Source organism: Centruroides vittatus, unplaced genomic scaffold, assembly GCF_030686945.1.
Source record: "Centruroides vittatus isolate TY-2023 unplaced genomic scaffold, ASM3068694v2 contig_990, whole genome shotgun sequence".
Lineage (NCBI taxonomy): Eukaryota > Metazoa > Arthropoda > Arachnida > Scorpiones > Buthidae > Centruroides > Centruroides vittatus.
The window spans coordinates 83,290-95,865 of record NW_027122659.1 but is presented as its reverse complement, the minus strand read 5'-3'; the positions used below and the strand labels follow the sequence as shown (position 1 = coordinate 95,865).

The window sequence follows — 12,576 nt, the reverse complement described above, 5'->3', positions numbered from 1 at the left end:
AGGACGGTAGAAGACTTAAGGGGGAAGCTGGAAGAGCTAGTAGGGGTGTTGGAAGACAAAGGGGACAAAATTTCATTTCATACAAACAAAACAAATATAAGAAATATATACACTAAAAAGGGAAAAGTTTGGAAAACATACTAGTGTTTTTGGTTTTTTATACAACTGCATTTCGCAGTTGTATAAAAACATAAGGGAGGATGTTCGAAGAAATTCAGGAGCACTTGATAAACCGTCCATCAAAGGAACTCACTTTTGACCAAAAAAAAAAAAAAAAAAATTCATAAATATAGAACTGACAACATAAATCATTTCTTTGTGCTTTGTCTCTTATCTGTTATGACAGGTTTACATTTCCTACTCTCAAGTATTAAATTCGGTGTATAGTAGAGTGGCGTTTAAGAGAGTTGCACTTTGGTAGGTTCTATAGGTACTTTGCTACTGACAAATTAGTGAAGCGGAAAGCAATCGGAAACTTGTAACAGTTTCGGTGGCAGAAGAAGATCGGGTTACTGTCGAAATTCAATTAAAGAAAGCGGTTCCTGTGATATGGTGAACGAAAACAAGTCGACTGTTGTCGACGGTAGTTCAACGCTTTCATTAATCATCGAATAATTAGGCGAAAACGTTTTAACTAGAGAGTAATTAAAGACAATTTAATTGATTCGGTTAAACATTTTTATTAGAATAAAACAATTTTACAACATTTAACTTAAACAACATACAGCTATAAATGAAAAAATCGGCTTAACACATATACACAAAAGCATCCTCGTGTTATGTATATTCTCCTATTACGTAATCTTGAGCAAAAAAACAATATACTTAATTACTTCAATAAGACTATAAATTATCTTTATTTTCACAATACAGAATCATTATTTACAAACATATGGCGTCGGGGTCGGGCCGAGAGTTTTTTGGCATCCTAGGAAGATTTTTGGTGCCACACCAGCATCAGTTTAACTGATGATGATGTGGCGCCCCTAAATTTTCGCCTCCCCTAGTGTGCCTGTAGCTCGTGCCGGCCCTGTGTGGCGTTACAATGTCGAATATTCATTCTAATATTAAACAACTTACGTCATAATTTCTTTTACATATTTTCTGTGCGTTTACAGCGTGACTTTATTTCTCGTAATAACAATTTACTATATTTAACTCGATTAAAATAAATAAATATACATATATATGTATATATAAGACTGCTACTATCGGAGGATATTTTGGGACTCTTCGTTAACTAGAGGCTATTCTGTATTTAATTTCAGCAAAAAAATGAATATTCTTTTAGTTCTTTATCCAAAAATATTCTTTCAAAATTCTAATTTCTGTAAGCTAAATTTTTATAAAATTATTTATGATTTTTGCTCTTTTGTGTATTACAATCATTTATTATTTAAAATATTTGATTATCATTTTTTTTAAATCTCTGTAAGCATAATTGTCCTCTTTAAAAGATATGTTTTTAATTTATATTTTATATAATTTTAATTATTTTTCGTACAAACTTTTAATTTAATAAATGCTTACATTTTATATAGGCACGTTTATGTTTGGACTTGCAGAATTTACATAGGAACACAAACATTTTCGAGTTTCCCGTGACTGGAAACTTACCCAAACTAAATTAGACCTTATATTTATATAACGGAAGTTATAAATATTAGCAATTAGGCCTTAAATTGTATTATTGCCTACAAAATTGTGGACATTATTTATTTTTTAATTAATAAATATGGAATGATAGCCGAAAGTAGATAGAACGAGTCAAACATCCGATTTTCCGGGCCAATTTCCGGGAGCTTCGATTTGGTTTACGGGATTACCATTAATAGGCGACGATCTATGGTTATTATTATTCCATTGGCTACCATTATCAACGTAACATAATCCGCAGCATTTAACATGGAGGTAAGTAACCAAGATCCTACGGAATGCATCGCGAAATTCTGTATTAAATATACTATAGATAATTGGATTCAGAGCCGAATTGAAATATCCGAGCCAAGTAAGCCCTTTAAACGTCCATTCGGACACACAGTCGTTACAGGTGGCGTGTACAATATTAACACAGAAGAACGGTACCCAACACACTAGAAACACACCCATAATGATGCCTAGTGTAATGGCTGCTTTGTGGTCCATACTGTGATAAGAGGTATGACTGAACGGCCTTGCTAATTTTGCAGGTTTGGCTGCCGGATTAGCGGGTGGCGTGAAACCGGGTTTTGTAACCGCTCTGATATTTCGTACGTGTTTTCTGGCGTAGAGATAAAGTCGAGTATAAAGAGCCACCATGACGACACAGGGAACGTAAAAGCTGATAGTAGAAGATACAACTGCGTAAGTAGTGGTTAATTCCAGAGCACACACGGGTTGTCCGTCAATAACGGGTGGAGGTTGAATTTTATTAGGTTTATGCCAACCCAAACTTATTGGCAGAAAGGAGACGAGCGCTGATAATATCCATATGCCACCGATAGCAGATAAAACTATTTTCTTGGTCATCCAGCGCCCGTATCTCAAGGGATCTTTAATGTGAATAAACCTATCTAAACTTATGGCACAGAGATTGAGGATCGATGCAGTCGAACACATGACGTCGAAAGCAGTCCAAGTATCGCAGAACTGAGATCCAAACATCCAATAACCCATTAAATCGTTGGCTACTGCAAACGTCATTACTAAAGATGCCACAAATAAATCGGCTAAAGCTAAAGACACTAAAAAGAGATTCCCGAGTTTTCTTAGTCTTCGATCGGTGTAGATCGCTATACAAACAAGAATATTCCCGGATATGGACAGGAATATAATAAGTACGAGTAGTATTCCAACAAGGCATTTTGTCGTTAGATTCCAAAAATTTTGATTTTCAGTTTCGGGTGTCGTGGATGATGAGTTGTTATCAGGAAAAATGGACACCATGTTTGATACTTGGTCTCTCCATTCGGGGTTCGCCACTTGTTTCTACATAAAATATAATAAAAAAAAAATATATATATATATATTAAAACTTATAACTTATTTAAAAAATGTAAAATCAAAACCTTTAAATATCGAGAAATACAAAAGAAGTTGGGGTTTTATTTCTATATGTATGTGTGTGTGGAGGGGCACGAATTCCTTCACCCTCTTTGAAGCTTAATAGCTCCTGTGCCTTTTGTCAAAAATTTCTCAAAATTTGCAACGAGGTTTGTGTGTTAGGAGATCGACGATATTAAATTACGGTTGTTAAAGGGTCCAGGGGTTGGGAAGATAGAAGGGGTCGTGTTTCGTATCTCGAGCGGGGTTGAACTTAACGAAGAGTTTACTTATTATTAACATTTACAATTTTTTAAACTATAAAACTCGTCCCTATCCTGAAAATTAAGCTTTTTGTCATTGTATAACAATTAATAATAAAGTTTTAAAATAAAATCTCATAACAGATGGCGCCATACACAATTTTAACTATTTTTGCCGGGAAAGTATGCCAACTCGCTGCTGAATTTTTATCTTCATTTCACAGAAATATTTATATATATTTAAATGCACCCGAACGTATTTATATTTCTATTTTTATCTTTATTTCGCAGAAATAAAATTTTTTCTTAATGTTAAAAACATATCATTTTACTGTAAAACTACACTTCAGAGATGATTTTATGTTATTAAAAATATATTAATAATAAATTATAAAAAAAAATCTTTTATTAATATAATTAGAAGCAATCATTAGATAAAAATTTAATTAAGGTACTCATTATAAAATATATTAATATTATTTTTAGATATATATATTTTTTTATTGTTTGTCAATTGTTCTGAAGGTGAATTCTTAAACACGGTGCTATTTTTGTAACGACTCGAGTTATTGTTTTACATATTAATGAAGGTTACATTTTAGAATTTCGTTCGATGATGTCAACACGGAGCTCAGTTCATAAATAATTAGTAAAAAATTAATTACAATTAAATATTATGTATATTGTATTTTTTCGGTTTTAAATTATAGTTTTTTTTATGAAAAAAAAAACATTTTTCTAACGAAGTGAACTGATTTGAAAGGACGTCATCCTCAATTTCTCCAATATAATCACCTCGAGGACACGTCTTAATCTTATATCAAAAATCTGAAGGATTTATTAGGAATTGAAGTGGAATACCAGCCAAGAAATCGAATTAATTTCCTACAAGGATATATTCCTACCTGAATTACACAACCAGTAAAAAATTTTTTACTTCGAAAAACTAAATTTATATTTATTTCGATGGTAGATATTAATTAAAAATAATTATTTTTAGTTATTATTTATTCGATGTTATACAGTAAAATAATAAAAATTAAATTAAATTAATAAAGTAGTTCTCTGTTGAAGGAAGAGCTACGTTAAATTCAAGTTTACATTAAATTCACATTATATTAATTACTCCTGTTTTTTAAAATATAAACTTTACAAGAAAAATTACTTATAAGTCAATAATTTTTTATGATATTTTCTATATTTAAGGTAGGGGAATTCATTAAATCCAATCAAGTTTGGACTATGGTCAACGAGTCCAAACTTAGTTGGTCATAATGGCTCCACATATATTTATTAATAACATAAAATGATGATAAGAGTTAAGGTATTTAAGTCCGTTGCATGATTATTAATAAAATTTTATTAAATTCAAGATTTCTCGAGTACTTTCGAGCGTGAATCAACGAGATAATCACTTATATGTTTTGTGATAATTCGATCAGAGATGTGAAATTAGTCGTGCTGCCAAATAATTATTAATCTTAATAATTTCAAATTCTTGCCCCTTATAAAGTCAACTGAAAAATTTCTAAAAATAATTTCTACTTTTCTTTCATTATTGTTTTTTTTTTACATGAAATACCATTTGTTTATTTGCTTAACGAATCAAAGCAAAGCGCTAAAAATAGGCGCTACATTTGCTTAAATAATTGTTAAAAAATTAACTAAAATAAAAATTTATTTTATTTTAATTAATTTAATTATAAATTTTGTTTATTTTCTTAAGTAAAGGAGATTCTATCCATTCCAAAATAGTAGAATTATCGCATTGACTGACGTGTGTAGTAATATAACTGTAGGACATTGTCAGCTTCATTTATAATTCACAGCAGATGTGTTTCATACTTTAACCGATTTATATAGAGAAATAGTAAGATTTATTGATGTTTTTGTGTAATTTAATAGTTTAACAGACGTAGGAGAGGAATTAAAGAATAAAAGTAATTAATTTGAACTGCAAACGTTCGTTTCCTATCTTTAAAAGTAGAAGATAAACCTTTGCTATCGCCGCTTATTTAGTAACTTCTCGATAAGATTTATTAAAGTGAGGATTATAGAAAGGTTTAGAAGATTTGTAGCTCGGTAGATTAATCGTCTTTCTTTAGATTAAAGCGAAGTAAATACTTAGTGCATGTCAAATTAACAAGTGCTTCGATAAGAGCAGATCGATTAAAGTTACAGCCAAAAGTATGGGATACGAAAAGATTAAAAACAATCGATTTACTAAATTTAGAAATTATATGAATGAGGAAGAAAAATGACAGAATTCTTGTTTAACTAAATGATTTTTTAAGGGTTTTTTAATGTAAATTTAATTCAATTTTCAAATTGAAGATCTACAGATTCTCACTGTCGATCGTCTTTCCGTCTGTCTGTTCGTTCTTCTTTAATACCGAGAATGGAGTTAGATGAAAATCGAGACCAGATATGGAAAGCTCTTAGTGTTCGGAGAACCCTAATCTTTCCATATCTGGTCTCGATTTTTCATTACATTTATACGAAATTCCGTCCGGGACCAGAATTCGCGTGTTCTTTTTAAAATTAAAATACGATTAAATATTGCATCCTGGCATTGTGACGATGTCAAAATAAGTAATTGCTGGTCGATAATTTAGTTTCTACGAAGAAGGGAAGTAGCCTATCGATTAAGGATAATAAAATTATTTAAATATCTTTAATAATATTTTAAATTATTTACAAAACTAAAAAACAATTTAAATATATATACATATATACATATTTATCTTTCAGGAAGCATTAAAACAGAATTTATGTGTAATTTATGAGGAAAAGAGAGAAATTTTATTACCTGTTCACTATTAAGATTTAGAATAAATTCTTCAACTTGCATTTATCAATAACGTATAAACTGTATAAACTTATATTTTATTTCCCAGTTTTGATGATAAATTATTTAGAAAAGATAAGAGACAGCTGTTAACCGGCGAAGAAATTCACTAGAGAATTTAACTCGAATTTCATTTGAATTATTTCTTTTAAAACTTTCTTCGATTTAAAAAAAAATAAAAATAGAAAAAAACCATTTAATTAGAAGAGAAAGCACTAGAATATACAGAAAAAATAAGCGAAAAGTTTACTTTTATTGTGAAATCTTATGAAAATTGTAAATTCAGCATTCTGTTGGAAAGAACATGGAAAGATAAAATTGGATATCTGATTATAGAAAGCCTTAGCTTTGCTAAAATGAAGTCTGCCGAAAAGACGAACAGAGATTTTATTTAATCCCCTCTCAGTGTTTATATTTTAAAGGATTTTCTTACTTAAATTATTATTCAAGTTTAAGGATGTTGTAACTTATCAATTTGCTATGCACGGACGAATTATACCATCGGTTATGGAATTTATATCGAATGTGACGTCATTTAGAGATTTGTGAAGTAAATTGACAAATGTGGAAGCGCAAATAGGGAACGATACACGTAGAAATTTACGAATAATAAAGAAAATATATATATATATATATAATAACGGAATAAATAAACCAGCTTTATTATTGATTTTTTAAAGAAAAATAAATTATAATTTTGAAAATAAAATAGAAGATATTAAAGAAAACGAGCAATTATTGTGATGTCACAATTCCAGACTGTAATTTTTTAAATTACCTTTTAAAAGTTCGTATATATTTAATCGGGCTTCCAGCCTGTAAGCATTCCGTATACGGTCTCGATCTTCACGTACAGCACTTAGCTTTCTATATCCGGTCGCGATTTTCAAATGTAACCTTCCATATCCGGTCGCGATTTTCATATTTAATCTTCCATATCCGGTCTCGATTTTCGTTAATTTAGCCTTCCATATCCGGTCTCGATTTTCATTAATTTAGCCTTCCATATCCGGTCTCGATTTTCATTAATTCAGCCTTCCATATCCGGTCTCGATTTTCGTTAATTTAGCCTTCCATATCTGGTCACGATTTTCATCTACGTAACTCAGTTCTAGGACGAACGGACAGATGAATGACAATGGGGAATCTATAGGTCTGCAATCTGGAAATTGCAGCCGAATTATTTAATATTTTTGAAGACATAAAATAATGATTTTTATACTCAAAGAAATAAATTTTAAGAGGTAAATATCAAGAAATTATCCATAAAATATTTAATAATTTTTATATCGGGTTAAACCATATTTGGTCAGCATCCTAAAATACTTGGATGATGTCCATTAAAAAATATATTTTTGGTAAAGTCGCAGCTACAACTAAAATTTTTTTTATTGCTTCCATTTTTTAAACATATTTTAATGATAATAAACGTAGGGTGATAAAAACTTGGATTTATTATTATTATTATTATTAAATGTAAGCAAGATACAACATCTGCTCTATGGATGTAATAAAACACATCCCGAATTTCCTGTTCCATTTTCTTCTATCAAATTATAAATGATAAATTATGGAGCCCACAGAATCGAATTTTTAATTTTATAAGAAACATTTTCTAGAATTATTATTATTATTATTATTATTATCAGAAAATTCTCACGTAACGGAATCTAAATCAGAAAACGGGATGATTGATGATAACCAAAGCATTTATAGATATGCCTGTTATATCCACACAGCAATCATTTGCTCATAAATAATTATAGATTTGCTGGAAGATTAACGATGAACAACTCGATTATTAACAGATACTTGTAGTAACACAATCCATTCCCTTTAATTCTCTACTGAAAATTCAATTAATTCTTAAATATTTTATTTAAATACGAGAATTTGTAATTATCTTAAGTTTTTTAATTTAATTTTTTATTTTATTTAATAAACTGTAAGACACTTTTTAGATGATTGCTTACTAAGATTTCTATTAATGTAATTAATTATTATATAATTCAGTAAATTAAAGTTAACTTTTATTTAATTAAATATTACTATTATTATTATTATAAATGGTAATTATTACATAATTGAGAACGTTTTAATTGAGTTTTTAATATATTATATGCGAGAAAAGTAATTTAATTCTCTTACATGACAGTTTTGAGACCAATTTTAATTTACTCTTACGTAAGTAAATAAATAAATGTGTTATTTTTATTTACAAAATTTTACAGGTATGCAATTAAATTCATTAAATTTTAGAAGTGTTATCTAAAGAATTATTTTTTCCCCCTCTAATATCAAATGAACGAAATCAGATATTCTTTAACATTCTAATAATTATCTTTCGAGCATTATTTTCTCCCCAAAGAATTTTTTTCCTGTATAATAAGAAATTTAAGATCTCTCTCCTGTGATAATTAAAAAAGAAAAACCCTACACCTTGACATTCTTTGCAAAAGTTTCTTTATTAAACCAAGGAAACAATCAAAAGAAGACGATATCATCTTAGTAATTAGTCGTCTATTGATGGTCATTTTGCATTATTACGCACTCTACAAATGCAGTAAATGTAGGAGAACAAATCGTATTCAAATTAATGTTCATATTAAGATGCAGCGTGAATGAAAAATTAATTAAAATTTAGAAAATATATAATCAAGTCGGTAATAAAACATAAAATTAAAGGAGAAATATGGATTTGTTGACGTCATTTCTGAGTAAATTAAAGCGTGTTTTTTAAAAAATAATAATAATAAAAAGGTAAAAGACTCTACCTACATTTTCATAACGAATATTTGAATCAATTGTACGGAATAACTAATATTTGTAGGTAATTAGGAAATTTTTGTGTAGCTTTCTATTCTGATAGTAGGAAAGCGACCGAATACTCAAGCTTCAATTGGCCATTTATAATCAAATTTAGTATTATTCACCGTGATTCGTTAACTGCGGTTACTGACTTGTAAATGTTATATTAAGCAGCTTTCTGGTAATTAAGATAACTTCGTTGATTATCGTTTTCAGTTTAAAATAATAGAACAACACTTCGCAGATTGAAGGCTGTAGGCTATATGTTTGTTATTTCACATAAATTTATCTTTGATTTCATTTACATATTTATTATTACAAATTTTCCATGCAGCAACAGCGTAAATCTTGGTATAATACACTTTAAACATTTCGAAATTGTTTTATTATATTTTAATGCGAAATAAATCATAAACGACTTTGAAAATTCAGGTTTATGACGATTTCATTCGATACAATTAAGTATCAAAGATCAGAATATTTAATTAAATTTTATCAATGATGCAAATTAACGTATTTCTGCATCATTATTTCATTAAAATAACATTGATAGATCGATAGTAGAGAGTTTAAAAGTTTGGTTTCTCTGAAATTAAGGAGTTAATTAGGATTTACTTATGTATATTAATACAGGAAAGCATTTTCATGCTGGATATAATTATTATATTTTTTATTCTAAGAAAAAATTTATAAATTCATATTCAATTGAAAGACATGAATATTCATGTAGTCATTACTCTACCATAATAGAGATTTTACAGATATGTCTTTGCGTGTTCAACTGTGAAAAATAAATTATACATCAACAGTTATCATTGTTAAAAGATAACATTTGTCTACACTTCCAAAGTTTCCCATATGTAATCAATCAGTCGGATCAAGGACCTGTTTCTCACATCAGTTTATAAGGAGTCAACACATCTGTTGATTAGTTATGCTATGAGAGGTTGAGTCAACACGTTTAACTCGAACTTCAATCACGTGCTTAATAGTTAGAATGATGTCAATAATTATCATTATTGAATGTCCAATATATCTTTCATCGTCTCGATAAATTACTCATTATACAATTTAATTTATATTTAATTATACTTCGTAAGTTTATCATTTTAAGTATTTCAAAAGAAGTTAGAAAATAAGCCCAAACTTTTCTCCCCAAGGCAAAAAAGGTTTGGTATTTTTTCAAATAAATTTGAGAACGTGCTAGCAAAGTTTGTTCTTTAGACACCATAGATTTAAATTAATGTTGTCATGGTAACAATGTTCCAAACATAAACAAAATGGAACAGCTTAATGAAGAGCAAAGAATTCCAGTTTGTAAATCTTACAAACAAAACGAGGATAGGGGAGAATCTTGACAGTTAAGTATTTTCTGGATATGAGGATGGCAAGGACAGTTTACAGCATCATAGAAAGACTGGAAAGTGATAAGACTATTGCTAAACGTCTAGGGAAAAAAGAAAGAGAATTAAAATGACACGTAGCAAAAGACTCATTAGACAGAGACGTGACCAGAAAAGTTGGAAGAAAGCTTGGAAGAAAGTATCTTATCAATATGATAAAAAGTACTAATATTAGTCGAGCAGAATTTTGTCCTTCGGAAGTGAAAGTCAATCCAAAAATATTCAAAAAACAAAAAAAAAAAAAAAACTCAAATTTTCAGAGGATTCTGCTGCCAAAAAAGCGCGAGAGTTATTTCAAAATTTCAAATAGAATGGACGTTGTTAAGGACGATGAGTCATATTTTTCCCTTGATGAAAGTGACTGCGATGCGAAACAACATATACTATTGTAAGTATGAAGTAGAGATTGATTCACAAGCAAAATTTAAACGCCATGCAGAATTTTCTCATAAACTATTGAGTAGAAATGAATCCAAAAGAAAGATGTCGACCACCCTCTCGCTTCTGCATCAGCAAAGAAGTGTACTTAAAGGAATGTATTAAGAAGAGGCTGATCCCATTCCTCAAGAAACACCATTAAGATAGCATGTATGACTTCATAGCTGCGAATTAGGCAACAGATAAAGTCCGTGCTAAAAGAACACGAAGTACTGTACGTTATGTCATCAAAGAGAAGAAAGTTGCAAATGTTCCTCAGCTGAGTCCAATTGAACGATTTTGGCACCAGTCGAAAATGGATGGTGTCCTGGAAATAAAACAGCATGTTGCGTCCAAACTCCACCAATTTAATTCAGAGCACTTTCGAACCCACTATATGCTACGTGCTTATTTGCAGCCTATCAAGCAGTGTTTGAAATTGAAGAATTGATGGACTCTATAATCGAGTATTACTGTTTACTAAGATCAGGATACGTGTTAAAACACTACCGAGATCGTCGCACAACAATTAAATTTACTATTGTTAATTAATACCGCACTCGATATTTTCTATTAGGGACAATATGAGCATACGAGACATTACAAACACGGCAAATGAAATTTAAATAAATCTTATTTAAAAACTCAAATTGAATAATGTAAAGGAAAAATACAAATCTGTTTTATATTTGGATCGTTCGAACTGTAAAAAAAATCGGCTTCTGCTGAAACTTGATTGTTTGGAAAATTAAGTTTCAATAGAAGAAACTAAGAAGGTAAATAAGTTTTGTGTTTCGGTATTTTAGAGTATCAGAGATAAGCTAACAATGGTGATGTCTGTTGATATATTACACCTAAACAATGTATTGTATGGTATGTCTTGATATAATTCTACTAATGGACGATACAAACCCCTTAGCAACTTGCCAAGTAAATACTTGGATTATTCTTGGTGGTGTGAGCTAGATAATGGCTTGGTAACGTGCATTCTTTTGTGTCAGTTTACCTATGACTTTTCTTTAGTTGATTCTTCTTTACCCCTGTTTGATTTAGTTGTTACAGTTTAACCAACGTTTTTCTCAACTTACCGTAGAATTAACCGTATTTTCTCCTTATCTATTGCTTTTTACATAGTTGAAAAATCTTAAATATTGAAAACATAATATTATTTCGTGTAGTACTTCATAAAATACAAGTTTATATTTTTCTAGAAGCATTTACGTTTTCAAAAATCTCTTTGAATCTACCAGAAAATTAATTATTGAATATTGAATAATAAACATATATATTGATATGGGCTAATTTTATTTATGTACTTATTTAAATTAATAAGTTAATTTGCAAATTTAGTATTTGCTTGTACTGTACACGTGGGCGATTTGTAGAGGGGAATACCTCCCTGGAGGACTTCCTATGGGAAACTGGTCTCTATTTACGTGTTACAAAGGTGAAGTAAATTTGGAAAACTCCATGTGGCCAACCCGTTGGCCAGGTGCGAACCCACGACTAACTAGTGTTCGATAGTTTTATCCACTCTGCAATTGTTACTTGTATATGCAGAATTGAGTAAAGAAGTGTAATAATGGGGTTTAATTAATTTTTAAAGATGCAAATAGTTTATTCTATTTGAATAAGAATATTTTCTAATATTAGATACATACGAGAAGTATAATTCATTTATTACGTAGTGTTAAGTAATGTTAACTACGAAAACATTTATTTCTTTTCCTGAACTGATACAGAAATCTCAAGTTTTATATGCATAATTAACAATTTTCTCTTTATAAAGAATTTAAAATGTAAATAATTTATTTTG

The 12,576-nt window shown here is 29.6% G+C and overlaps 1 protein-coding gene across 2 annotated transcripts in view; it reads right to left on the bottom strand.

Moving 5' to 3' along the window:
* Positions 1 to 664: 664 nt before the first annotated feature.
* Positions 665 to 12,576, bottom strand: part of LOC136986103 (dopamine receptor 1-like) — a 28,563-nt gene continuing 16,651 nt past the window's right edge. Inside the window, exons 1-2 of one of the 2 annotated variants that reach the window (XM_067283570.1) lie at positions 6,911 to 6,983; positions 665 to 2,967 (exon numbers count right to left, since the gene is read on the bottom strand). In XM_067283570.1, coding sequence (XP_067139671.1) covers positions 1,768 to 2,925 — 1,158 coding nt within the window. In that variant the 5' untranslated portion in view covers positions 2,926 to 2,967; positions 6,911 to 6,983 and the 3' untranslated portion in view covers positions 665 to 1,767. Of the gene's footprint in view, positions 2,968 to 6,910; positions 6,984 to 12,576 lie in introns of those variants that run through there. The other variant, XM_067283569.1, reaches the window with a different exon arrangement.